The 27,309-nt window shown below is 43.7% G+C and overlaps 1 protein-coding gene across 11 annotated transcripts in view; it reads left to right on the top strand.

Moving 5' to 3' along the window:
- The window catches only part of CAMK2D (calcium/calmodulin dependent protein kinase II delta), a 286,176-nt gene that overhangs the window by 75,629 nt on the left and 183,238 nt on the right, over positions 1–27,309 (top strand). For all 11 annotated transcript variants that reach the window (XM_069743769.1, XM_069743771.1, XM_069743777.1 and 8 more), the window contains exon 3: positions 8,015–8,074. In XM_069743769.1, coding sequence (XP_069599870.1) covers positions 8,015–8,074 — 60 coding nt within the window. The remainder of the gene's footprint in view (positions 1–8,014; positions 8,075–27,309) is intronic.

A 27,309-nucleotide genomic window follows, 5' to 3' on the forward strand; every position in this document is an offset into this window, starting at 1 on the left:
ATCAGGTGTTATGTGGTTTGAAAAAAATGTTTTAATGTGTGGAAAGTGCTAAAAGATGTAACTTACTAATCTTGAATTAAGCATGTTGTGATATCAAAATCTCAAGGCAGTCAAAAAAACCATCCACTTTTGGTTTTGTTTCATCACAAGATGGTTTTCTGTGTCTGCATATAACAACTGATATGTTTGAAGGTACATTGCAATAGCTAATCCAGCTCCTCTGTGGACACAAATTAAAACAACTTGCCGAGTTGGACAACCTTCTCAAGAATTACTTAGATTTTTTTTTTGTTTTAATTATAAAAGCCAGGAAAAAAAGAATTAAAGCAGAAAATTATGCAAATGTATATTGCCAACTGTTGGAAACCGCAATCCTGTAAGTCACTATCTACCCTTTAACGATGATCTCAATATGTAGGATAAAATTCAATTCTCAATCTAAATTTGCAAACATGGCGTTTCAGGGTGTTGCCCCTTGGCAGTGTGAAGTATGATATCTGATTTGGCTAGATGAGAGGCTCTGGACTGAGGTCTAAGGCAGAGTCAGACATACTGCTGCATCGGAGCTGGAGGGGAGCCCTGGCAGGCACTACCCGGTGCACTCGACAAGTGCCGGGGCTCACTGTCCGTCGGGGACACCAGCATGCTATGGTGGCCTCCCCCGTGCTTTAAACTATTTGAAATACTTGCCTTTCCCTGTTCCTCTGCAGGTCCTGTTTCTCTTCTGCGTCATCTGACTCTGTGACGTCTCAGGGCAGAGGGTTTGATGACGTCACTACCATACGTCCTCTGTCCTGTGCACTGCAGGGAGCCAGAAGTCGCAGAGGACACTGGCCCTGTGGGGGGAATTGGGAGAGGTAAGTATTTGATTTTTCTTATGTATCGGACATTATATGGGGTCTATTCTGTATGGGGCCCATTCTGTATGGAGCATTATATGAGGCCCATTCTGTGTGGAGCATTATATGGGGCCCATTATTCTGTATAGAGCATTATATGGGGTCATTATACTATATGGAGCATTATATGGGGGGCATTCTGTATGGAGCATTATATGGGTCCATTATTTTGTATGGAGCATTATATGGGGCCTATTCTGTATGGAGCATTATATGGGGCCTATTTTGTATGGAGCATTATATGGGGCCTATTTTGTATGTAGTATTATATAGGCCCCATTATTCTGTATGGAGCAATATATTATTATTATTGTTATAGTGCCATTTATTCCATGGCACTTTACATGTGAGGAGGGGTATACATAAAAACAAGTACAATCATCTTAAACAATACAAGTCATAACTGGTACAGGAGGAGTGAGGACCCTGCCCGCGAAGGGCCTATTCTGTATGGAGCATTACATGGGGCCTATTTTGTATGGAGCATTATATGGGGCCTATTTTGTATGTAGTATTATATAGGCCCCATTATACTGTATGAAGCAATATATGGGGCCCATTATACTTTATGGAGCAATATATGGGGTCAATTATTCTGTATGGCGCATTATATGGAGCTCATTATACTGTACTAGATTGTGGCCCGATTCAAACGCATGTATGGAGGACTATATAGGAGAAAATTGACTGTTTATGAATGTGTGTGTGTTTATGCATGCGTGCGTATGTGTTCATGTGTACTGTATGTATGTGTGTATGTATGTGTTTATGCATGTCTGTGTATGTACAGTAACTATGGATATGTGTGTGTGTGCATCTGTGTATGTAAGTGTTTATGAATGTGTGTCAATGTGTATATGAGTGTATGTGTGTGTATGTATTCATATACAGTTGAAACCAGAAGTTTACATACACAACCTAAAAAGGCACGTAGCATGTTTTTCTCAATATCTGACATAAAATCAGAATTAGACTGTGCCCACGTTTCCACTTTGTTCGCAGAATTTTCTTGTGCAAAACCGGACTCCTTTCGCAGGAAATCCGCACACGTTTTTTTTTTTCGTTGATTTTTCAGGTTTTTTTCCGGAGCTTCACAATGCAATAATATAGCTGCAAAAATGCAAAAAATCCGCAAAATTAATGAACATGCTGCGTTTTTTCCGCTATGCGTTTTTTTTTTGCAGAAAAAAAAGCAGCATGGGCACAAAAAATTGCGGAATGCATTAAAATGATGGGATGCTTAATGTAAGCGTTTAAGTGTTTCTGCAGCGGAAAAATGCAAAAAAAACATTAAAAATCCTAAACGTAGGCACACAGCCTAAACCTTTCCCATTTTGGGTCAATTAGTATTACCATAATTATTAATGTTTGCCAAATGCCAGAATAAGGAGAGGCATTTTTATTACTTACTGAAAAAGTCAAAAGTTTACATACACTAATATTACTATGCCTTTAAACAATTCTGGACTGCCAATATGATGTCATGTGTTTGGAAGCTTCTGATAAGTTTTTTGGCAACATCTGAGGTAGACACACCTGTGGATGTATTTTAATGCACACATGAAACCCACTGCTTCTTTGTGTAGCATCATGGGAAAGTCTCAAGAAATGAGCCAAGATATCAGGAAGAGAATTGTGGACTTGCACAAGTCTGGCTCATCCTTGGGTACAATTCCAAGATACCTGACGGTGCCTCGGTCATCTGTACAAACAAGATGGGAATGTCCAGCCATCATACCACTCAGGAAGGAGATAGGTTCTGTGTCCCAGAGATGAACGTGCTTTGGTCCAACCCAAGGACAAAAGCAAAAGACCTTGTGAAGATGTTGGTGGAAGCAGGTGTCAATATCCACAGTGAAACGAGTACTGTATTAACATGGGCTGAAAGGCCACTCTGCCCGGAAGAAGCCATTCCTACTAAAGAAACATAAAAAATCCAGATTAATGTTTGCAAATGAACAAATACCTTAATTTTTGGAAACGTCCTGTGGTCTGATGAAACTAAAATTGAACTTTTTGGGCATAATGATCATCTTAATGTGAACTGTAAAACACAGGGTGGCAGCATCATGTTATGGGTTTTTTTTGCTTCAGGAGGGACTGGTGCACTTCACAAAATAGATGGCATCATGAGATAAGAAGATTATATGGCAATACTGAAGCAACATCTCAAGACATCAGCCAGGAAGTTAAAGCTTGGGCAGAAATGGGTCTTCCAAATGGACAATGACCCGAAACATCTCAGCAGGCACTGACAAGACACCTCCCTGCAGCACCCGGAAGGACCCCGTGGCCATCTTGGATCTTGTTTGATTGCAGCGTTCTGGGAGCTAAAGTGCTGGGAGCGGTCCGTGACCACGCCTGGCACATAGTTCTGGGTGTCAGCTGTGATAATCAGCTGACACCCGGCCGTGATTGGCTGCGCTTTCCCCGGTAGCGCGGCTGATCGCGTATGACCTACTATCCTGTCCATGTGAATTAAGTCCCAGGTAGAATGGACGGGATAGTACATCCGATGGCAGAAAGGGGTTAAAGGGGTATTCCCATCTCTAAGTTCGTAGTAGTGGTAGTGGTAGTAGTAGTAGTAGTAGTAGTAGTCCAATTAAAAATGTAGTATCATTTTTCTGATTCGCTATGTCTTTCTTCAGGTGCAGGTATTACAGGACCTTAGGTATCCATGGTTAATAATAGTAATAATTTTATTTCTATAGCGCCAACATATTGCGCACCACTTTATATTTTAGAGGTGACTTGTACAGACAATAGACATTACAGCATAACAATAAACACATAGATCAACAGATACCAAGAGGAATGAGAGCCCTGCTCGCAGGTTTACAGTCTATGGTTGCGACCACTTGCAACTAGCTAACTGTCACTATATTAGTGGTCGTAACCATGGATACCTAAGCTGCTGCAGTGCCTGCACATGAGGAAAGAGACACAGCAAATCAGAAAAACTATGCTACATTTCTAATTTTATTATTACACCTACTACATTTTGGAATAGGATTTTGGAGATGGGAATACCCCTTGAAGTTTTATGTCTAAAGACATGCCAAACGTTGTGTATCACTTTGATGAACTTGGCGCAAAGAATGGGAACGTGTCCAAAAGTAAAACTGACTTGGAAATTCATCAAATGTGCACTGTTGATGAATTCCGTATCAACACATTATGGTGCAGATTTATCAAGTCTAGCGGTTTATGCACCAGCTAAAAAAATATTGAAGCAACCAAATATATTATTTATATCAAAACCATAAAAATGGAATCTGGTAACTTTCACTCTGGCCACTAAACCTACTAATAAATTAACAAAAACCTGCTGGCAAAGACGCCTGCACGGGTAACAGAGCATGTCTAATATCCTGTCACGTGGAGTGGAGATGGCCGATGGCTTCTATTGTTTACTATGGTCCATGTGGCTCATCTATAATTCAGGCAAGATGGCAGCTCCTGCAATCATGTACGGTAAATAGGGGAAAGTAATCTACACTGAGGGAATAGAAACAAAAAAACAAAATATAAAATCTATCATGACATCATTGTTTTAGGTACCCTTTGTATGACACCAGATGCTTCACGATATTGAGAACGTGGACATGTTTTCACAAGAAGTCCATCAGAATGTATAGTCTATAGTAACACCGCTTAGATGCTCTAGTAATTCCAAAACTACACACAGTCCACAGGCCTTGCGTGGATTTGCTGGATCTAGTTTTCCTGAAAGAGCCTCTCATCAAGGACTGAACATGCAGCAGGAAATGAGTTGACAGATGGGTCGGCATCAAAGTATGGAGGGATTCTGAGGTGACTCATAATGTCCTTTGGTCAGAAGTTCAGTGCAGTTGTGTGGAAGAGTCTGATCTGTGCAATCTGTCGTAGTTTTATTTTTACCACGTCACACAGCAGATGGCGATTAGAACAATTCATTCATAACATTTCATTCACAAAAGGGATTATTGGCTCTACAAACGCTAGCCTGAAGTCTTTAACCAAATCCTTCCTCTTTTTTTGCATAAAACTGGAGCATTTTGCATAGTGACCTCAAATAACCTTGCGGAAGTCATGTAGATTATCTACAGAGGCTCCATTATAAGACAGCCGTCCCTGTACTCCTCATTCACACCATTAGGTTTGGGTTGTACCAAATACATTTTCTTTTTACACAAATTTTTGTGATTTTTCTCCAAAGAAACCTTTCTTTATTTTTATGTGATTGATTTTTGGGCTACATGCCTACAATCAGGAATCGTAGCATTTTGGGCACAGCGTATTTGTGCTGCCTCCAAAACGCTGCGTTCTACATTACGCACTTGTGTTTTGGAACTATGCAGATTTGCTGCATCTGGCAACAAACTATTGGGGAGAATACGCACAGGGGAATAAGTGTCTCCGCTACAGAAATATACATTCTGCGTCTCGGAAACCCGCACCGTGGGTGAGTTTTCGCAGCGTTAAAAAGAAGCACAGGGGGCATGGGATTTCTCTACATCCCACCCACTGTGCTTGTAATGTGGAATGCAGCGTTTTGGACCCAGTGAAAAATATGCTGCTATTCTTGATCGTGGACACGCAGCCTTAGGCCTCTTTCACACTTCCGTTTTTTTGTTTCCGTCAAAATCCGTCATTTCGTTTCATCCGTCGTAAAATCGCTGTCCGTTGGGCGGAGACAACGCACAGAGGAACGTTTTTTGTGTACGTCAGAAAATCGCTCACCGATTGATCCTGTGCTGCCCGTCGTTGGCCATAATAGAAGCCTATAGATGCAGGATCCGTCGCTGACCGTCAAAAGCAGGAATCCAGCGACTGATGCAGTCTTTTGAAACTGAGCATGGGCGGAAGAATTTCCAGTCAAGGAAATTCTCTCTCGCTCTCTCTTTATACTATTGATGCTGCCTAGGCAGCATCAATAGTGAAAAGATACAATGTTAAAAATAATTAAAAAAATAAATCGTGATATTCTTACCTTCCAGCGTCCCCCGCAGCCTTCCGATGCTCCCGTTCCCAGTGATGCCTTGCGAAATTTATGCCTGAGAATATGCATATCACATACATCACCGCCGTTCCCGGTGAATCCTCAGTGCGTGCGCTGGGGGGGGGGGGATTCATAGGTCTGCTGTCACACAGAGTGACTGCAGACTTATCATTTTAGATCGATCAACCTCTTTAAGGCTTTGTCTACCAGAAAGGCTTAAGCATTATGAGGATTTTTAATATATGCGCATTCGGCCCATTTTTATCCCATATGACTAAAGGCTAAGCTTTAACTGCCTTCCTTTGGTGCTGGAGGACATCCCTTTAAGGACCATTGTGAGGAGTTTGTATGGAGCTACTGCAGGTGTGCAGAAATGAGGGGACATGTTTCTTTAGGTATTAGGTACAATGCAATGTGACCTCTGCTTTTACTTTGTCACAGGTCATTGCTTTTCGAGTACTTGTTATAGAATTCTTGATTTTTTTTTTTTTTTTTTGCTGTATCACAATGGAATTGAAGGGATAATCATTTTCTGATTTACCTAGTTAAGACTTTATATTTTAAGAACCTTGACATAATGTATAAAAATGTACAGAGTGTTCTATAACGCCTTGTCATTATTGCTGGACGGTTCGGAATAAGTAGCAATTTTAAGATTATAGCTGTGATGCAGAACTAGTGATGGAGCGCTGCCTCTACAATCACGTTAGTGCGGCTTTGTTTCCTTGAGAAAGGTAATGGTCTTTTTTTGTGCTTAGTTTTTCAGTTTGTTCTGTGCAGTTTTCTTCCCCCCTTAGAAATAGTGTGCATAATGAGCCATTAAATTCACTATTTCTCTGTGTTCTTCATTAGGAAGGTCTGTGTGACCAAATTCTAAGCAGACTTTATCAAAGCTTTAGCCACAGTTTTCAGGTATCACAAAGTCTCCAATTTGGTTGCATGCTGCTTTAGCATAAAACTTTAATGACTTTTTGCAATTTTGCATCTCTCTCGAACCTTTTGAAAATTGGCATGGGTTAGCTGTGCAAATAAGGGTATGTTTCCGCGTGGCGGATGACATCCGGATTAGCTGCGGATTGCATGATGCATACAGCCGCAGTATTCAACCCGCAGCGTCCAGATGTTACAGCATATTGGAGGGGATTTTATGAAATCCCGTCTCCACTATGTGCGCAAACACGCATCCGGCAGCCCTGCGTTTCCGGACATGCGTTGCGTCTTTTTAGAACGCAGCATGTCTGTTTACCTTGCGGCGACGCTCCGTTGCCTCAAGGTAAATAGCAGGGCCCTATGTATAGGGTGCAGAGATTCCGGATGTGTGCAGTGAACACATCCGGAATCACCGCGCGTACAGAAGGGGACGGCGCTTTCTTTAGGCGGGGTGGGGTTTCTGCTCCGTCCAAAGCGCCGTCGTTACGGACCGTGGTCAGACTGAAGAATTGCACTTTAAAAAAAATATGTAAAAAAAATCATGAGTTAAATGTGCCAATTATATTGTATTATTACAGAGTTTGGAAGCAGAAAGGCTCAGCCAGGGAAATTCACATACTCTCATACAAAGTCTGTTTGAATATAGTGGACGAGTCTTGCAGAGCAGCAGTTAAAAGGATTTTCTAAAGAAGCATGAAGCTGGCATTGAAGAAGCATCATGTTTGAAGGACAACCAAATAAGATAATGAAGTACATAACAAAATTTCAAAGTTCCACAATGCATGGAGGACTGGAGATTTTACAGATTTAGGGGAGCATGATGATTTTGGCAAGCTCAAACTCCTTTTTTTGGACATGTGATAGTTTTTAAATAGGACCCATCAGTATAAAGATCTTGATGACCTAATCATTACTTTATTCCTATTGAGGTGCTGAGCCTACGAAAGCATGTATGATATAGGTGCAAAAGAGAAAACGTCTGTTGTAGTGATTTTGCTAACATTTTGGATGCATATAATCAGATTACACATATGGGGAAAAAAACTGTTTACTGATTAGTTATTTCATGTGTATTTCAAATTTCTAAAGTTTGTTTTTTGGAGGAGTAATCTCACAAAATGTTCCGCATAATTATCTGGCTTATTTAAATTGTTTCATTTAGAAGTAGAATATTTATCACCTTTTTTTCTTTTTCTTTAAATAGATCACCAGAAATTGGAACGTGAAGCAAGGATCTGTCGCCTACTGAAGCATCCTAATATTGGTGAGTCAATGGAATGTGAAAGAGGGCTTCCAATGCTAGCAAATTGATGGCCCATCTCTAAGTTAGGCCATGAGACTCAGATTAGTGGGGGTCCATATCTGAGCACCGTTGATTATCAACTGATTAAAATAATCATGGTGCCCCAGTAGACATCTTGTCCCCTTTTATTTTTTCCAGGCACTGCTCTGTAATTTTTGTAGTGAATTTACCTGGTATTACAACTCAAAGCTTCTCAGTCCTATTGAAGTATATGGGACTGTTTTACCAAAAGAACTGTCCATGATGAGAAATAAAGGGGTCACAAGCCCTTCAATAATTAGCTGATCAGTATGGTGCTGAAAGGTGATATCTCCATCAATGTGATATTGATGGATTATCCTACACATAAACCTTCAGCTCTGTAGAGCCAGAGCACCCCTTTTAATGTATATTAATTTAGTGCTTTAAATATAAGTAGCATTTAGAATAACATTGGACAGACCATGTAATATAGTCTAAGAGAAAAACACAAGTGGATAACATTTGGATGTTCTATTCCGGATTCATCGTGCATAGGTATCTTGCAGCATCCAGACATATAGACTATTAGCTTAAAGGCAACCTGTCACACCCCCCCATGCATTTTTAACTAAAAGAGCCACCTTGTGCAGCCCTAATGCTGCATTCGGTCAAGGTGACTTTTAGTTCTGGTCCCTGCAAACGCTGCAATAATCGCTTTTATAATGTGCCCCCTCATACCTCGAATTAGACTAGGTCTTTCCCCCTAACACAGACGCACCATAGCCGTCACTCAAGGCCTTTGAGCGCCGGGCCCTGCCTCCTCTTCCTTCATTAGTGTCCCCGGCGCCTGCGCTGTAAGTTCGAAGGACAGCGCAACTGCGCATGTCTGAAAAAAAAAATAACGCAGGCGCCGGGAACGCTAATGAAAGAAGAGGAGGCGGCGCGCAGAGGCCCTGAGTGACTGCTGTGGTGCGTCTGTGTTAGACCTGGGGCAGGTCTTTCCCTCCTAATTCGAGGTATGTGGGGGCACATTATAAAAGCGATTATTGCAGCGTTGGCAGGGACCAGAACTAAAAGAGTCACCTTGTCAGAATGCAGCATTAGTGCTGCACAAGGTGTCTCTTTTAGTTAAAAACACCTGGGGGTGACAAGTTCCCTTTAAAGTGCGTTCCTGAGGTGAATTTTTTATGCACAGTAGAATATAGTAAATTACTTCAGGGATAGATAAAGCCTGGCTGACCAGAAAATCAAACCTGGTGTCCAGACTTTTGCTCATAGCCGAATGCATGGAGCTGGATGCAGTTATCTTCATCTCAGCTTAGGCAATCCCAGACTACTCTTCGACATCTGTTGCAAAAAAACGCTGCAAGAAAATGCCAGTGGTATTTTTTCTGACGAGTCTTCTTTACGGCATAGACAGACGGCCGTATTTCTCGGGCGAGGATTAGAGCACAATCCTCAGACTGACAATCGGCTCTCCTGACCGAGTGTGACAACTGTATAGAAATACATCACGCTGTCATGCTTCGGTCAGGAGAGGTGCCGGGCCAGTCCGTGCAGTGCGTCGCGATCATCGCCTGAGTTATACGGCAGTCTGTCTCTGGCCTTAGTGTCTTTTTGGTAGGTGTAGTTGTGGCTTTGCCTCTGGCATCTTTTTTTTTAAATTTTTTAAATTTATTTTTTCCTAAATATATAACATAGTGAGCGGCTTCCAAGTAGAAGCCACCTGAAGGATGGTCAAGTCACTTCTTCCAGTCACTTCACAACTTTAGAAGCCTGCAGTCTTTAAAAGATGCTCAAAAATACTAGACATATGTTAGTTCATTTTAGCATGTTTTAAGTGGTTTTCCACATGGATTTCAGACTGAAACTGCATGAAATGTTGCTGTGTGCACATACTGTTAGTGCAGAGCATTCCTGAACTGATACACTAAAACCTGGGCACTAGATTGGGAGGTCTACAGGCATGCATAATGTCCTATTAGACCCTAAGGGTATGTGCACACGTTGCAGATTTTTCTGTGGAATTTTCTTTGCAGATTCTTCCTCTCTTGGCAGAAAATGCAGGTAAAAATCTGCTCGGATTTGATGCGTTTTGCAAGCATTCGAGACTACACAGGTCTCTTCATCAGGCAAAGACTAAAAGAAATTCTGGAGAATCACATATTTATGCACAACATAGCACAGAAAAATAAAAAAGCAACATGGATAAGACAGGTGACATGAAGCAGAATTACCATGAGTGATAAACCGTTATGTCCATAAATATTGGACCAGTTCTTAGATAAGGAATGTTTTATTGTCCTCTGATTGGGGTCTGGTTCTGTTGTGATGATCCCACATGGTCTATAATGGTCTGTGATGTGTTGTGCATAAATATCTGATTCTCCAGAATTTCTTTTAGTCTTTGCCTGACGTATGTAGTCTCGAAAGCTTGCAATTTGTTACCATCTTTTCAGTTAGCCATTAAAAGGTATCAACCACTGAGGACTCTCAATTCTAAATATTTTTCTGTTTACTGGCTAACACGGTACCAAGATATTTATCTTTCCTGTATATTTCCTACTCATTACAAACCGAGTGATCCATTTCAAGTTTTTTTTTTTCTGTTAATGTTGATGATTATGGCTTAGAGCCAATAAAATCCAAATGTCATTATGTCAGTAAATTAGAATAATTAACAAAAAACACCTGCAAAGGCTTCCTAAGCGTTTAAAAAGGTCCCTTAGGGTACCGTCACACAGTGCAATTTTCATCGCTACGACGGTACGATCCGTGACGCTCCAGCGTCGTAACAATATCGCTCCAGCGTCGTAGACTGCTGTCACACTTTGCAATCTACGACGCTGGAGCGATAATTTCATGACGTATGTGCGATGTAGAAGCCGTTGGTTACTATGCGCACATCGTATACGATATATGTTACACCATGCAATCTCGCCGCCACAGCGGGACACTAGACGACGAAAGAAAGTTTCAAACGATCTGCTACGACGTACGATTCTCAGCGGGGTCCCTGATCGCAGGAGCGTGTCAGACACTGCGATCTCGTAACTATATCGCTCGAACGTCACGAATCGTGCCGTCGTAGCGATCAAAATTGCACTGTGTGACGGTACCCTTAGTCTGTTTCAGCAGGTCCACAATCACGGGGAAGACTGCTCACTTGACAGATGCCCAGAAGGCAGTTATTGACACACTCCACAAGGAGGGTAAGGCACAAAAGGTCATTGCTAAAGAATCTGGCTGTGCACAGAGTGCTGTATCCAAGCATATTAATGGATAGTTGAGTGGAAGTAAAAAGTGTGCTAGAAAAAGGCGCACAAGCAACGGGATAGCTTCAGCCTTGAAAGGATTGCTAAGAAAATGCCATTCAAAAATTTGAGGGAGATTCACGAGGAGTGGACTGCTGCTGGAGTCATTGTTTCAAGAGCCACCACACATAGACGTATCCAGGACATGGGCTACAAGTGTCATATTCCTTGTGTCAAGACACTCATGACCAATAGACAATGCCAGAAGCGTCTTACCTGGGCCATGGAGAAAAAGAACTGGACTGGTGCTCAGTGGTCCAAGGTGTTGTTTTCAAATGAAAGTAAAGTTTGCATTTCTTTTGGACATTAAGGTTCCAAAGTCTGGAGAGGCCACAATCCAAGCTGTTTGAGTGAGTGTGAAGTTTCCACAATCAGTGATGGTTTGGGGAGCCATGCCATCTGCTGGTGTAGGTCCACTGTGTTTTATCAAGATCAAAGTCAGGGCAGCCATCTTCCAGGAAATTTTAGAGCACTTCATTCTTCCCTCTGCTGACAAACTTTTTGGAGATGGAAATTTCCTTCTCCAGCAGGACTTGGCACCTGTCTACACTGCCAAAAGTACCAATACCTGGTTTACAAACAACCATATCACTGTGCTTGATTGGCCAGCAAACTCGCCTGCCCTTAACCCCATAGGGAATCTAAAGGATATTGTCAAGAGGAAGATGAGAGACACCAGACCCAACAATGCAGACAAGCTGAAGGCTGCTATCATAGCAACCTGGGCTTCCATAACACCTCAGCAGTGCCACATGCTGATCGCCTCCATGCCACAACTCATTGATGCACTAATTGATGCAAAAGGAGCCCTGACCAAGTATTGAGTGCATTTACTGAACATACACTTCAGTAGGGCAACATTTCGGATTTTAAATTTATTTTTCAAGCTGGTGTTGTAAACTATTCTAATTTAATGAGATAATGACTTTTGGGATTTCATTGGCTGGAAGCCATAATCATCAACATTAACAGAAATAAACACTTGAAATAGATCACCCTGTTTGTAATGGCTCTATATAATATGAGTATCACTTTTTGTATTGAAGAACTGAAATAATTAACTTGTTGATGATATTCTAATTTTGTGAAAAGCACCTGTATATGTACGAGATTGTCCCGTTCATTTTGCGAAAACGTTCTTGCTCAACCTCTGCTCGCGCTGTGATTACATTTCTGTTATTAGTGGACAGAAATGTGTCTTAAGGGTAAGTTCACACAGGGCGTTTTTGCTGTGTTTTTTGCTACTTTTTACAATACCAGCAAAGCCTATAAGATTTCAGAAATCTCATGCACACACCTTGGGTTTTTGTTTGATCAGTATTTTGTGCTTTCCTGCGTTATTGGACATAGAACATGTCCCTTCTTTCAGCGTTTTTGCTGCATTTTTTCACCCATTGACTTCAATGGGTGTTGAAAAAAAACACAGCAAAAACACAGGTATTTGCTGTGTTTTTGTTGCTAAAATCCAATGACATTAGCATGGACAAAGAGAAAATAAACACACCAAATACGCACCAAAAATGCACCTAAACCTGCGTTTTTGCCGCAGCTTCTTTCCTGCCAAGTAGATCAGGATTTGGTGCAGAAAAAAAAGCAACAAAAGCGCCCTGTGTGAACTTAGACATAAACTGTGTTTGGATACAGGTATACGAAAAGTTGGCTTTGAATCTACAACTCCTCAACAATAATAGCACCTGTTTACTTTAGCTTGCAGCATGGGGTGTAGCAGTCATCCTCCCTATCTTTTTTATAAGTCTTGATTTTGCCATAATTTTAAACTGTGCTTCAGGTGTTGAAATAATGAATCATTTTCTTGCCAGAAACTTTGGGAAAGCTCACAGTAAAAATAACATCTAGTATTCTCACATTTCCATGGTTAGCGAGCCAACTGTTTATGACGTTGTGAAGCCATGGCGCTCTATTTTGGGAACTGCAATGCAGAAGATCACAATAGATGAAGTATGCAAATTGCCTCGTCAGAGAGGAAGAGGACTTGAACTCTCTATTGTGCCACCTGTTGGAAGCAGCATCAGGTTGTGCTATAGAATTCACATCCACTTCCTCCCTGACAAGGCAATTTGCATATTAATTTTCCTAGAGGAGCATTGCATGGTGAATAAGCCTCCTTACATTGGCATGCCATAGCTCGTATGTGACTCTTTCCGCAAGGAGAAACGTTACCCCTTAGGCTATGTGCACACGCTGTGGATTTTGCTGCATGATCCACAGCGTTTCCACAGCTGCGGGTCCGCAGCAGTTTCCCATGAGTTTACAGTTCAGTGTAAACTTATGTGAAATGCAATTCGCAGTGCACATGCTGCGGAAAAAAACGCGCGGAAACGCAGCGGTTTACATCTCGCAGCATGTCAATTCTTTGTGCGGAATTGCAGCGTTTCTGCACCCATTGACTTGCATTGAGTCGGGCAATTCCGCAGCAAAACCATAGATATAAAAAAGATCTGCGGTTTAGCTGTGGTGAAGCGCTGCAGATCGGGAGGTGGGGAAGAGTGTGGGCGGTGCGTGGGTGGAGACTACATGTCTGTGTGTGCGGGCGGGGTCTGTGAGGGACCGTCGGGTCTGTGCGGGCCTGCCGGGGGGTCTGTGCGGGCCTGCTTGGGGGGTCTGTGCGGGCCTGCTGGGGGGTCTGTGTGGGCCTGCTGGGGGGGGTCTGTGTGGGCCTGCCGGGGGGGGGGTCTGTGTGGGCCTGCCGGGGGGGGTCTGTGCGGCCTGCCGGGGGGGTCTGTTCGGGCCTGCCGGGGGGGGGTCTGTGCGGGGCTGCCGGGGGGGTCTGTGTGGGCTGCCAGGGGGGTCTGTGTGGGCTGCCGGGGGGGTCTGTGTGGGCTGCCGGGGGGGTCTGTGCGGGCCTCTCGGGGGTCTTTGTGTGTGTGCAGGCATCGTCCGATGGGACTACAAGTCCTATCTGGCTATGCCTGCCACAATTACAGTGATTGACACATTAGCCAATGATGGGACAGTAGTAGTCCCATCATCTGGCTAATGTGTTGAATGTAAAAAAAAACGACCAGAAGCATATATACAACATACTACATACATTCATTCATACATACATACATACATACATACTACATAAATACATACTACATGCATACTACATGCATACTACATGCATACAACATACATACTACATACATACAACATACTACATACATACAACATATATACATATTACATGCAACATACTACATGCAACATACGACATGCATGCACACTACACGCATGCACACTACACGCATGCACACTACACGCATGCACACTACACGCATGCACACTACACGCATGCACACTACACGCATGCACACTACACGCATGCACACTACACGCATGCACACTACACGCATGCACACTACACGCATGCACACTACACGCATGCACACTACACGCATGCACACTACACGCATGCACACTACACGCATGCACACTACACGCATGCACACTACACGCATGCACACTACACGCATGCACACTACACGCATGCACACTACACGCATGCACACTACACGCATGCACACTTACAATACATTCATACATTACATTCAATACATACATATAACATGCAGTACATATAACAGAGTACATACTCACCATCACTTGTCACTTTGATCCCCGAAGCCAGTGTCGCCTGTAAAAAATATTAAAATAATAAACAACCAATATACTCCCTGATCCACAGAAATCCAATAAAAACGAGTGTCCCATGACGATCTCCCGTGGAGAACAGCAACATCAGCTGATGCGACCGCTCTCTAGGGGCTCCAGGAATACAATGACGGGAGGAAGGTATCCTTCCGCACTGTATTCCTCCGCCACTGTTAAAAATAGTCCCTAGTCTCACTTTTGGCACTGCTGTGTGAGAAAGTTCCCACGCAGCAATGGCATAAAGTGAGAGCCTGAACTGAGGTAACCTCAGTGATGCACTGCAGGAGCCATTGTCTCCTGTCAGTGTGTCACTGAGGGTCCTATAGAGCAATGACCTCACCCGATGTCACAGTTCTATAGGGGAGATTGTCATGGGATACTCGTTATTAATTGGACTGCGTCGGACAGGGAGTATACGGTTTATTATTTTACGTTTTTTGCAGGCGCTGCAGTATGGTAAGTATGGTTAAATTAAGAATAATTAAATACTTTTTTCTGACTGTCTTTTATTTTGCTTTTTAACTCTTTCACTACTCTAGGATTAATAATGGATAGGCATCTTATTGATGCCTCTCCGTTATTAACCCGGCTTAATGTCACCTTACAATAGCAAGGTGACATTAACCCCTTATTACCCCATATCCCACCGCTACACGGGAATGGGAAGAGAGGGGCTAAGTGCCGGAGTTGGCGCATCTTACAGATGCGCCATTTCTGGGGCGGCTGCGGACTGGTATTTGTAGCCGGGGGGCAATATCCATGGCCCCTCTCTAGGCTATGAATACCAGCCCACAGCTGTCTGCATAGCCTTTTGGGGGTCCCCCTATTTTAATAGCCAGTAAAGGCTACGCTGACAGCTGTTGGCTGATATTCATAGCCCAGCCATCGGCTTTCCCCCTCTGGCGCAGAAAATTGCGCGTGAGCCCACGCCATTTTTTTCCTTTTTTTTTTTTAAATTTAACGCTCATTAAGAAGCATAGGCCTTGCTATTATATATCTATGGATATATCGATCTATAGATATATAGCTATATATCTGGCTGCTTTCGCACATCAGGTTTTTGCCATCAGGCACAATCCGGTGAGTTTTGAAAAAAATGTGTCCGTTTTTTTCCGCCGGATCCTTTTTTTTCTCATAGAGTTGTATTAGCGCCGGATTGCGCCTGATGGCCTCACGTTTCATCCGTTTTTTGCCGGATCCGTCAGATAAGCTGTTTCCGGTGAATGGAGAAAATGTACAGAACGCAATGCGCAGCGACGGATCCGGCGAAAAATTTATGAAACGGAGATGTGAAATTAAGAATCCGGCCTCCGAATCCGGTTTTTCATGCATTTTTTCCATTGAAATCATGTACATCTTTCATTCTCTCTCTCTTAAAAAAAAAAAAAAAAAAAAAAAAAAAACGGATCGGTTGCATCAGTTTTTCACTATTTGCAACGGATCCGTTTTTAAAATAATTCACCGGATCCTGCCTGATGGATAGATGTAGATAAATATATGGATAGTTAGGCTACTTTCATACATCAGTTTGTTTCCGTCAGGCAGGATCCAGTGAATTTGTAGAAAAACCGATCCGAAATAGTGAACAACAGATAGTGAATAACAGATCCAAATAGTGAAAAACTGATGCAACTGATCCATTTTTTAGAGAGAGCAAATGGAAAATGTGCATGATTTCAATGGAAAAAATTCATGAGAAACCGGATTCGGAGGCCGGATTCATCATTTCACATCTGTTTCATATATTTTTTGCCGGATCCGTCGCTGCGCGTCTTTTCACCAGACAGAAAAAACTTTCCTCTGTATGTTATCTCCGTCCGGCGGAAACAGGTTTTTTTGTTTTACGGATCCGGCAAAAAACGGATGAAACATGTGGCTATCTGGTGCAATCCGGTCGCTAATACAACTGTGATAAAAAAAACGGATCCGGCAAAAAAAAAACTGATCCGTTTTTTTCAAAACTCACCGGATTGTGCCTGACGGCAAAAATCTGATGTGCGAAAGTAGCCTAACTATCCATATATCTATCTACATCTATCTCATTCCTTCTGTCTGTCTATCTATCTATCTATCTATCTATCTATCTATGTGTTATGGAGTGTGGTTTGGACAAATGTTAGAGGAGGTTGGACAAGACATGATATCACAAATCTTTTTTTTGTTTGTTCAATAATACATCTTTATTTAGCTTTCAAAAACTGTAACCATCCCAACATTACATTTATCTGCAGAAATACATGACCTGTGACGTATTCTGCCGAAATCTCCCTTGTGTTCCGGCTCTACAGTTCTACTTTGATTGATTTTTACTTAAAGGACATTAATCGCTGTCATTAATTTCTGTGCTTTCCATTACTTTGATTTAGAAGTGCTTTTGTAATTTTACAGTAATGCAGCGCCGCCGTTCTTTGATCTAATTCTAGAAAACTGTGTTTTTTTCTTTAAAGCCCTCATAAATTATTAACTTTGAGTGCATGCAGTATTTACGTATGATATCATTAAATGCTTTCAGCAAGACTCGCCAAACAATTCAGACCACATGAGAGATATGTCTAGCCAGGCCCACAAAGCCGTTTGTTGTGAACCATCTGGAAAGCATTAAATGACCTGGTAAAGTAAGTAACCTACCTGTTTCTAGTTACTTACTGTCCACTTTAGCAAAATGTTATATCGCGACATCTAGTTCTTACTGTAGCGATACTTTAGTTTCTTTCTGAACTAATACAAGTGCTCATCTTTCCTGTTCCTGCTTTTTCTTGGCACCAGAAACCAAAACACACACTTGAGGAATTTAAAAAAAAAAGGAAAATACAGTATCGTGTTTTTCCGTTAAGGTCTGTAGGCTTATGGCAATCTTTCACTGAGAAATGCAGAGACTAGGCTAGAATGATGGTGGCATGTCCTCAATATGGGCTACCACTTTTAGCTTTTTGATCCAACAGGCAGTCGCTGACTGCATTCATTAAGCTTTTTTGCCCTTGTTTCTCAGAAATAACTACCAAATAATGTAACCATTTATATTAATGCTGTAAACACCACCACTATTGATGAATTTGATGGACCAGCGTTACCATGCCCCATCCCACCCCACCTCCTCCACTTTCACTGGACTGCTTGAAACTGGTATGAACATGCAAAAAGTTGCAACGTTTTGTTTTTATGCAATTTTTCTGATGAAATCTCTTTGACGCCCCCAATGTTTGCAACGTTTCAGAGCACAGAGACCCTTTCATCGGACAAAATGACTGAGGTCAAAGCATAACCATTTAGAAGACATTATAAGACGTTTGTACATAGGGTGAAAGTGGGTTTCCACCACAACTACATTGAAAACCTATCCTCAATATATTTAATGGCCACTCCCTGATACCCAAGATCAACTCCTAATCTAAGTGTATGTGCAGACGATCAGTAAACGCTGCGGGTTGGGCGCTGTGTTGTACTTGCGCAGCATCCAACTTGCAGCGTCCAGATGTTTCAGCATAGTGAATAGGATTTCAAGAAATCCCATGCCCACTATGCGCCTGCAGCTCACCTGTGGAGATGGGTATGCGGTGCGTCTCTCCAGACTGCAGCATGTTAATTTCTCTTGTGGAGACGTGAGCCGCCGTAAGATGAATTTCACCCTTACAATGCATTGAACGCAGTAAATCTGCGCGGTTCAGTGATCACATGCTAATTCACCTGCGTTCAATAGCCGGCAGCGCTTTGGGCGAAGCGGACATGTGCTGCATCCAAAGCGCTGCCAATTCCTGCACGTGTGCACATGCCGTATTAGGTGAAAATTGATAGGAGATGATCTGATTTACTGACCTGCAACACTCTGCAGAAGCCACTACACAGTGAGACGGAGCTTTGTTTCTCCACTTCATACGCTGTTTACATCTGGCAACTGTGGAGGTGGTAATAGCTGAAGATAAGCAGTGCCACGTGTCGGACCCATGACTAGTTGACATCTATATCCTATAGATAATCCTAAAATAAAACCGTATTTTTCTATACTACACAGTAGCATATAATGATTTTTGGCTGTGCAGTTCGGTAACCTGAAGCTCATGTACAGAACTTTAAAAAGTAAACTACATAAAGATAATAATGTAAAGAGTCTCACTGCCCATAGCAACCAATAAGAGAATTGTTTCAACCTTGTAATCTGATTACTCTTTATGGGAAGACACTGTTAGCTATTTTTTTGTTCAGTGAGACTATTGTGCCCCTCTGGTAGTCACTGACTCTTCTCCAGGAACTGCGCCAAGTGAGTGGGTGTGTTCTCCAGATTAGCATCTGGTGCCCTTATGCACTGAGAGAGGTTAGTACATAAGTACAGCTGTAGTGCCAGCCTCAGAAGCCACAGCCCAGGTACGGACTGGGACTGAAATCCAGCCCTGGCATTTACAATCACACATGGTGTCCCTGTTCCCAAGCACCAGATGGGATATATTACTAATATTACCCTGGATGGAGAAAAGCAAGATTTACTACAAGACCAATATTTCTAATGATACCCCTGGCCTGCTGGGATAAGTGACTTTGTGCTCCATCACAATTGTTAACAGTGTGGGTGTTTTGAGAACACCAATTATGTTAACAACGTAGCAGACAAGGCAGCCCACAACCAGACAGGCCCTTCTGGCATTTGTCAGAATTGCCAGATGGCCAGTCCGGCCCTGCCACAGCCTCTGCTCACATCTCCGTTTGATCCTACATTGGAGACATATGTTGGGAGGAATAAGCAATGTATACCTTATGACCTTGTATACAGCTAGATGGGCATATGCAGTAGGATAAGCAGACAATTGTAGGGACTAAAACCCAGCAATTCTGAATGTTTTTCCTGTATTCCTACTCCATACTGTGCAATATCCCCTAGGCCTCTGTCAGGTGAGTGGAACCCTAGGATGGGTCTTCACAAAAGTAGGCTTTCGGGGTGAAGAGAACAGATCCTCACACACAGCTGATTCACCGAGCACATTTTCAGCACTCGAACAGATTGCATTACAAAATTAAAACTGTTGAATTGATTTTGCAAAGCCATATCTGGGAATGCCATCTGGAACGAGCGTTTCTTAACTTTTCCAGGATGTTGAAAACAAAAACTCTTGTGTAACTTGGAAAGCGCGAACACTTGATAATCTCCATGACATCACTGTGTAAAGATTCCTAAACTACAAAATATTGTCAGACCACAGAAATGTTCTGCTGGAAAAATGATTGTGTAATCCTCATTCCCAGTGTAATTGTTCCAGTCAGGTCCTTTCTACAGACAGCAGAATTTCTCTTAAGGTACCGTCACAATAGACGATATCGCTAGCGATCCGTGACGTTGCAGCGTCCTGGCTAGCGATATCGTCCAGTGTGACACGCTGCAGCGATCAGGCCCATGCTGTGATATCGCTGGTCGGGGCAGAAAGTCCAGAACTTTGTTTCGTCGCTGGATCTCCCGCTGACATCGCTGAATCGGCGTGTGTGACGCCGATTCAGTGATGTCTTCGCTGGTAACCAGGGTAAACATCGGGTTACTAAGCGCAGGGCCGCGCTTAGTAACCCGATGTTTACCCTGGTTACCATCGTTAAAGTAAAAAAAACAACCACTACATACTTACCTTCCGCTGTCTGTCCCCGGCGCTCTGCTTCTCTGCACTCCTCCTGCACTGACTGTGAGCACAGCGGCCGGAAAGCAGAGCGGTGACGTCACCGCTCTGCTTTCGGGCCGCTGTGCTCACAGCCAGAGCAGAGAAGCAGAGCGCCGGGGACAGACAGCGGTAGGTAAGTATGTAGTGGTTGTTTTTTTTACTTTAACGATGGTAACCAGGATAAACATCGGGTTACTAAGCGCGGCCCTGCGCTTAGTAACCCGATGTTTACCCTGGTTACCGGCATCGTTGGTCGCTGGAGAGCTGTCTGTGTGACAGCTCTCCAGCGACCAAACAGCGACGCTGCAGCGATCCGGATCGTTGTCGGTATCGCTGCAGCGTCGCTTAGTGTGACGGTACCTTTAGACTCCAAGTTATTGTTTAGCAGGAAGTGTTAAGTGTTTTGTCAGGGTAAGTCATGTTTGTGTCTGAGACCCCTTTCTTTTATAGGAAAATTAGAAGTTTTTAGCGCTTTTATAATTTGATAATAAATAAATCTTGCTGACCACTTCAACTAGGTGTATAAAATGACGCTTCACAGAAAACACTGTGACTCCGACTTCATCATTGTTGTCAATGGTATATATGCCAAAATCTAATTTTCCATGGGTTACCCAAGAGGGAGGGAGCTACTGAATGTATTGGCAACCTCATTCAGTTGCTCCCATCACCAGAGCATCATTTTTTCTTCCTTTTGACAAGGTGGACTACTGGTGTCATGCTGATTGACAGCCAGCTTCCTGCAGCAAGGTAGCGGAGAGCCAACGGTCAATCAGCATGACACCAGTAATCCTGAGGAAAATAAATTGCCGCTCTGTTGACGTGACGTCAGCGGAAGTCTGTGACCGCTCTATGCTGCTGGAGAATGGCATCGGGCACAACGGGCAATTGGGTAGCGTCTACCTATGGCTTAAAGCTTAGGCACTTTTTTTTTATTTTGTAAAATCCCGCTCATCCTATTTAAGATTGTGGTGCTGTAATGATGAACACTTGTGTAAAGGAAGGAAAAAGCTTTTGGCAACTAAATCACGTTGTCAAATAAGTCGTCTACTAGTAGCCCCTGGCTGAGATTTTATCTGAAAGTAATAAGAACTTTGCTGTTTTTTTTTTTCTATCGATTTATTTCGATTTCTATGTCTGCAAACATTAGAAAAACACGAACCTAGAAACGTCAAAATGTGCCGCAATGGGGCATTTCACACTAATGCTGCATGCCCTGATGGTGCCGCTAATAAGGCTACTTTCACACTAGCGTCGGTACGGGCCCATCGCAGTACTTCGGGCCGACGTACCGACGCATACTGTGAAATAAAATCACAATGGGGGCAGCGGATGCAGTTTTTCAACACATCCGCTGCCCCAATGTAAGGTCTGGGGAGGAGGGGGTGGAGTTCCGGCCGCACATGCGTGGTCGGAAAAAGCGGAACCGATGGACAAAAAAAGTTGCATGCAACTTTTTTTGTCCCGACGGATTACAAAAACATGACGCATTCGTGGCACGACGGATGCGACGCAGTGGCGTATCTAGGGGGGGGCAGCCGGGGCATGTGCCCCGGGCGCAGCTGGCAGGGGGGCGCAGTTGGGCCGCCAAATGTCTCCCCTGGCAGCTGCATTCTGCCGCCCCTGCACTCGGAGTCAGCTGTTCTCTGTGTCGGACTGTCAAGCTGACATCCGGCACAGAGACGCTGCAGCGCGCGGCTCCCAGTGTTCAATTGTACTCGTATCTTACGGACATGAGTACAATTGAATATCTGACTGCAGTGCCTGTCTAGAATGGAGCTGAGGTAAGATGTCACCGGAAGGGGCGGGGCCTCCTTCAGTCCAGTGAAGACAGCAGGAACCAGGAAGCTGCTGGAGTCGTGTGAGGAGGACTGAGGGTCTGCAGCATGCAGCCATGTGAGGAGATTACCGAGGTGTGTGGGGATTGGAGGGATAATGATGAGGGGCTGTGTAGTGGATGATGAGAGGCTGTGGGGAATGGAGGGATAATGATGAGGGGCTGTGTAGTGGATGATGAGAGGCTGTGGGGAATGGAGGGATAATGATGAGGGGCTGTGTAGTGGATGATGAGAGGCTGTGGGGAATGGAGGGATAATGATGAGGGGCTGTGTAGTGGATGATGAGACGCTGTGGGGATTGGAGGGATAATGATGAGGGGCTGTGTAGTGGATGATGAGACGCTGTGGGGATTGGAGGGATAATGATGAGGGGCTGTGTAGTGGATGATGAGACGCTGTGGGGATTGGAGGGATAATGATGAGGGGCTGTGTAGTGGATGATGAGAAGCTGTGGGGATTGGAGGGATAATGATGAGGGGCTGTGTAGTGGATGATGAGACGCTGTGGGGATTGGAGGGATAATGATGAGGGGCTGTGTAGTGGATGATGAGACGCTGTGGGGAATGGAGGGATAATGATGAGGGGCTGTGTAGTGGATGATGAGACGCTGTGGGGAATGGAGGGATAATGATGAGGGGCTGTGTAGTGGATGATGAGACGCTGTGGGGAATGGAGGGATAATGATGAGGGGCTGTGTAGTGGATGATGAGAGGCTGTGGGGAATGGAGGGATAATGAGGGGCTGTGTAGTGGATGATGAGAAGCTGTGGGGATTGGAGGGATAATGATGAGGGGCTGTGTAGTGGATGATGAGAAGCTGTGGGGATTGGAGGGATAATGATGAGGGGCTGTGTAGTGGATGATGAGAAGCTGTGGGGAATGGAGGGATAATGATGAGGGGCTGTGTAGTGGATGATGAGACGCTGTGGGGAATGGAGGGATAATGATGAGGGGCTGTGTAGTGGATGATGAGAGGCTGTGGGGAATGGAGGGATAATGATGAGGGGCTGTGTAGTGGATGATGAGAAGCTGTCTGGGGAATGGAGGGATAATGATGAGGGGCTGTGTAGTTGATGATGAGACGCTGTGGGGAATGGAGGGATAATGATGAGGGGCTGTGTAGTGGATGATGAGACGCTGTGGGGAATGGAGGGATAATGATGAGGGGCTGTGTAGTGGATGATGAGAGGCTGTGGGGAATGGAGGGATAATGATGAGGGGCTGTGTAGTGGATGATGAGAAGCTGTGTGGGGAATGATGATGGGCTGTGAAGTGGATGATGAGGGGCTGTGTGGGGAATGGAGCATGATGAGGGGCAGTGTGGAAAAAGAAGGAATGATGAGGGGCTGTGTGGGAGAAGGGGGGTGATGAGGGGCTTTGGGGGAGAAGGGGGGTGATGAGGGGCTGTATGGGGGTGATGGGCTGTGTGGGGAATGGGGGATGAGAGGCTGTGTGGGTGATAATGAGGGCCTGTGGGGAATGGGGGGATGATGAGGTGCTCTGTGGAGAAGCGGGGTGATGAGGGCCTTTTTGGGGAATGATGAGGGCCTGTGGGGAATGGGAGGATGATGAGGGACTGTGTAGGGGTGATGAGGGGGAGATGGGGTTGATGAGGGGCTGTGTGGGGGATCAGGAGATGGGGGTGATGAGGGGCTGTGTGGGTAATGGGGGGATTTATTGTGTGGGGTTGAATTGGAGTGGAGATGGGAGATTTGAGGACACAAAATGAACAGCAAAGGGGGTGATGGGGCACAGAATAGAAACTGAGTAGTGGGTTCGTAGCATGGGGGCAGTGTAAGGGCACAGCCAGGAGGGGACAGTATACCAAGGAGGGGGAGTGTGATGAGAGAGTACAGTATAAATACTGGGCCCTATATGGGGGACACAGTGTGAGAGGACAGTGTGAAGAGGGGACCGGTATGGAAAGGAGAGGTCAGTGTGAAGAGCATGTACCATAAGAGGGACAGTGTGGGGGTCATATTTTGTGAAGACAATATAGTGAGGGGCAATTTTTCATTCAGGAGCATTATAATGACACTTGTATCTTTAAGGGCATCGTGAAGATGAAGAAAAGAAGAACGACTCCAGAGACGACATCATCTATAAGGTACCTGGATGTAAATGTTAATTGTGATACTGACTAACTCTCATGTTTTTATTTATGTTAGGAGCATTAAAGGGGATGTCCAGGTTTGTAATGAGTCTGCAGTCATTCTTCGTGACTGCAGACTTCTGAGTTCTCACAGTGCTCATTGCACGCTGTCAGGATTCTCTCGTGCTGGCAATTTACATACATGTGGTCACGTGCTGACTAGACATGTGTGGCCTCCGTCAATGAAAATGAACTGAGCGAGGCCGGGCACGTCTAGTCGGAATGTGTTCAGAATTATACAAATCACATGCTTGTACTGACATGACCGTCCACCAGCAAGGGAGAATCCTAAAAGTGTCCAGTGCATTCGTTGTGAGAATTCAGAAGTCTGCGATGTCAGGATTCAGGTCAGCAGGTTCCAGTAGTCGTCACATGGACACCTCACTCATATGTGACTTTCACACTTATGGTCTGGTGACAACGAGCTTTTCTTCTGCTTCTCAGTTTTTCACTGAACATTGAGAGCATTAGGGAGAGGAGCTTGTGGGTACATGACTAAGTGTGCAAATCGCATATGTGCTGGGGGGGGGGGGGGACAGGGGGGGGGCGCCAAAATGAATTCTTGCCCCGGGTGCCAGAAACCCTAGATACGCCTCTGATGCGACGTGTGGCAATCCGTCGCAATGCGTCGCTAATGAAAGTCTATGGAGAAAAAACGCATCCTGCGGGCAACTTTGCAGGATGCGTTTTTTCTCCAAAACGACGCATTGCGACGGAGGCCAAACGACGCTAGTGTGAAAGTAGCCTAAGTCAGTGAAACGTGTTGGGACAAATGTAGTGTGTGATTCATTTTATACAACATTATTCTGCCTTATTAGTCATGAATTGGTGGTACCCCAGCATTAAATCTTTACATACCAGCAATATATATGAAGCTCAGTGATTTATTTAATGATTAATACTGGCAAAATATGAAAACTATTACCCCATTGAAATGAGTATGTATAAATAATATCCCATTAGTAAAGGGGTCTATATTTAGTGGGCGACTGCCTTTTTGTGGTTTTTATATACCCTAAAGGAGGTATCTGGCTTTGGAAAAGGCCCTATCTCCTAGCTGCAGTTACTTAAAAAAACAAACCAAAAAAATTGTGCTTTACTCACCCTCCCCAGGTCCAGAGCGGAGTCTCTGCTGCTGTTTCCTCTGTGTGTCATTGTCTGAAGCGCTGAGGTGTCACGTTGACAACACGGTAGCCAACAACTGGGCTCAGCGTCTCGGCCCGAGTAACTGCATGAGCTGCTGATAGCCTCACAGCTCCCTGACTGACTGTAGCTACATGATGTCAGTGCGCTGGACCTGGGGAGGGTAAATAAAGAAAGTAAAGTGTTTGGTTTTTTTTTTAGACAAACATCAGCTGGGGAACAGGGTTTTTCGAAGCCACAAAACTCCTGTAGGTGATCTTTCTCCTTGCAGTCTTTGTCCTTTTCTCCATGTCTTCTAGTCTCGCTAGTTCTAAATAAGGAGGAGGCCACAACAAGGAAATGGACTCAGTCTTTGGACAACACCAACCTGGCATTGTTTAAGCATTTAAAAAAGAAACAAAACACTACATTTGGTGGTGTTTCTTGTAATATGGTGTCTTTTGTGATATTCCAATATTTTCTATTTTTAAAAAGTCATGCACAGAAAACCCTCTCATTAAAGTCAATAGGTAAATCTTCATATATTCTTATGGCTGCTATAAAGCAAAACTCTGAACTGCTGTTTGTGGAGCAACTGCTGCGGTAAGATGGTCAGCACTCATTTATCGAAAAAGTGAAAAAAGCAAATGACTATCGAAAAACTGGTTTTAATTCATGCCAAATCTTACTAGAAGTCCTAAGTGGCATTCATCATGACTAAAATATTACCAGCGTAATTCGATTTCTCTAGCTGATGCCACTTTGTAAATTATACTAACTTAGATGACCTCATTTCAAAACCCTATTGGAGACTTTTAACCAAGCAACAGGCAAAAAATATATAAATATTAGCGATGAGCGAATATACTCGTTACTTGAGATTTCCCGAGCATGCTCAGGGGGTCCTCCGAGTATTTTTTTTAGTGCTCGGAGATTGTTTTCACTGCCGCAGCTGAATGATTTACATCTAGGTTCTTCAAAGTAGCCAACTTTTGCTTTGTAGCGCTTGATGGTTTTTGCCACTGCACTTGGGGACACTTTCAAAGTTTTCTCAATTTTTCGGACTGACTGACCTTCATTTTTTAAAGCACTGATGGCCACTTGTTTTTCTTTACTTAGCTGCTTTTTTCTTGCCGTAATACAAATTCTAACAGTCTATTCAGTAACACTATCAGCTGTGTATCCACCAGACTTCTGCTCAACACAACTGATGGTCCCAACCCCATTTATAAGGCAAGAAAACCCACTTATTAAACCTGACAGGGCACACCTGTGAAGTGAAAACCATTCCCGGTGACTACCTTTTGAAGCTAATCAAGAGAATGCCAAGAGTGTGCAAAGCAGTCATCAAAGCAAAAGGTGGCTACTTTGAAGAACCTAGAATATAAGACATAATTTCAGTTGTTTCTCACTTTTTTGTTAAGTATATAATTCCACATGTGTTAATTTATAGTTTTGATGCCTTCAGTGTGAATGTACAATTTTCAGTCATGAAAATGCAGAATAATCTTTAAATGAGA

The sequence above is a fragment of the Ranitomeya imitator genome, chromosome 1 (genome assembly GCF_032444005.1).
Source record: "Ranitomeya imitator isolate aRanImi1 chromosome 1, aRanImi1.pri, whole genome shotgun sequence".
Taxonomy (NCBI): Eukaryota; Metazoa; Chordata; class Amphibia; order Anura; family Dendrobatidae; genus Ranitomeya; species Ranitomeya imitator.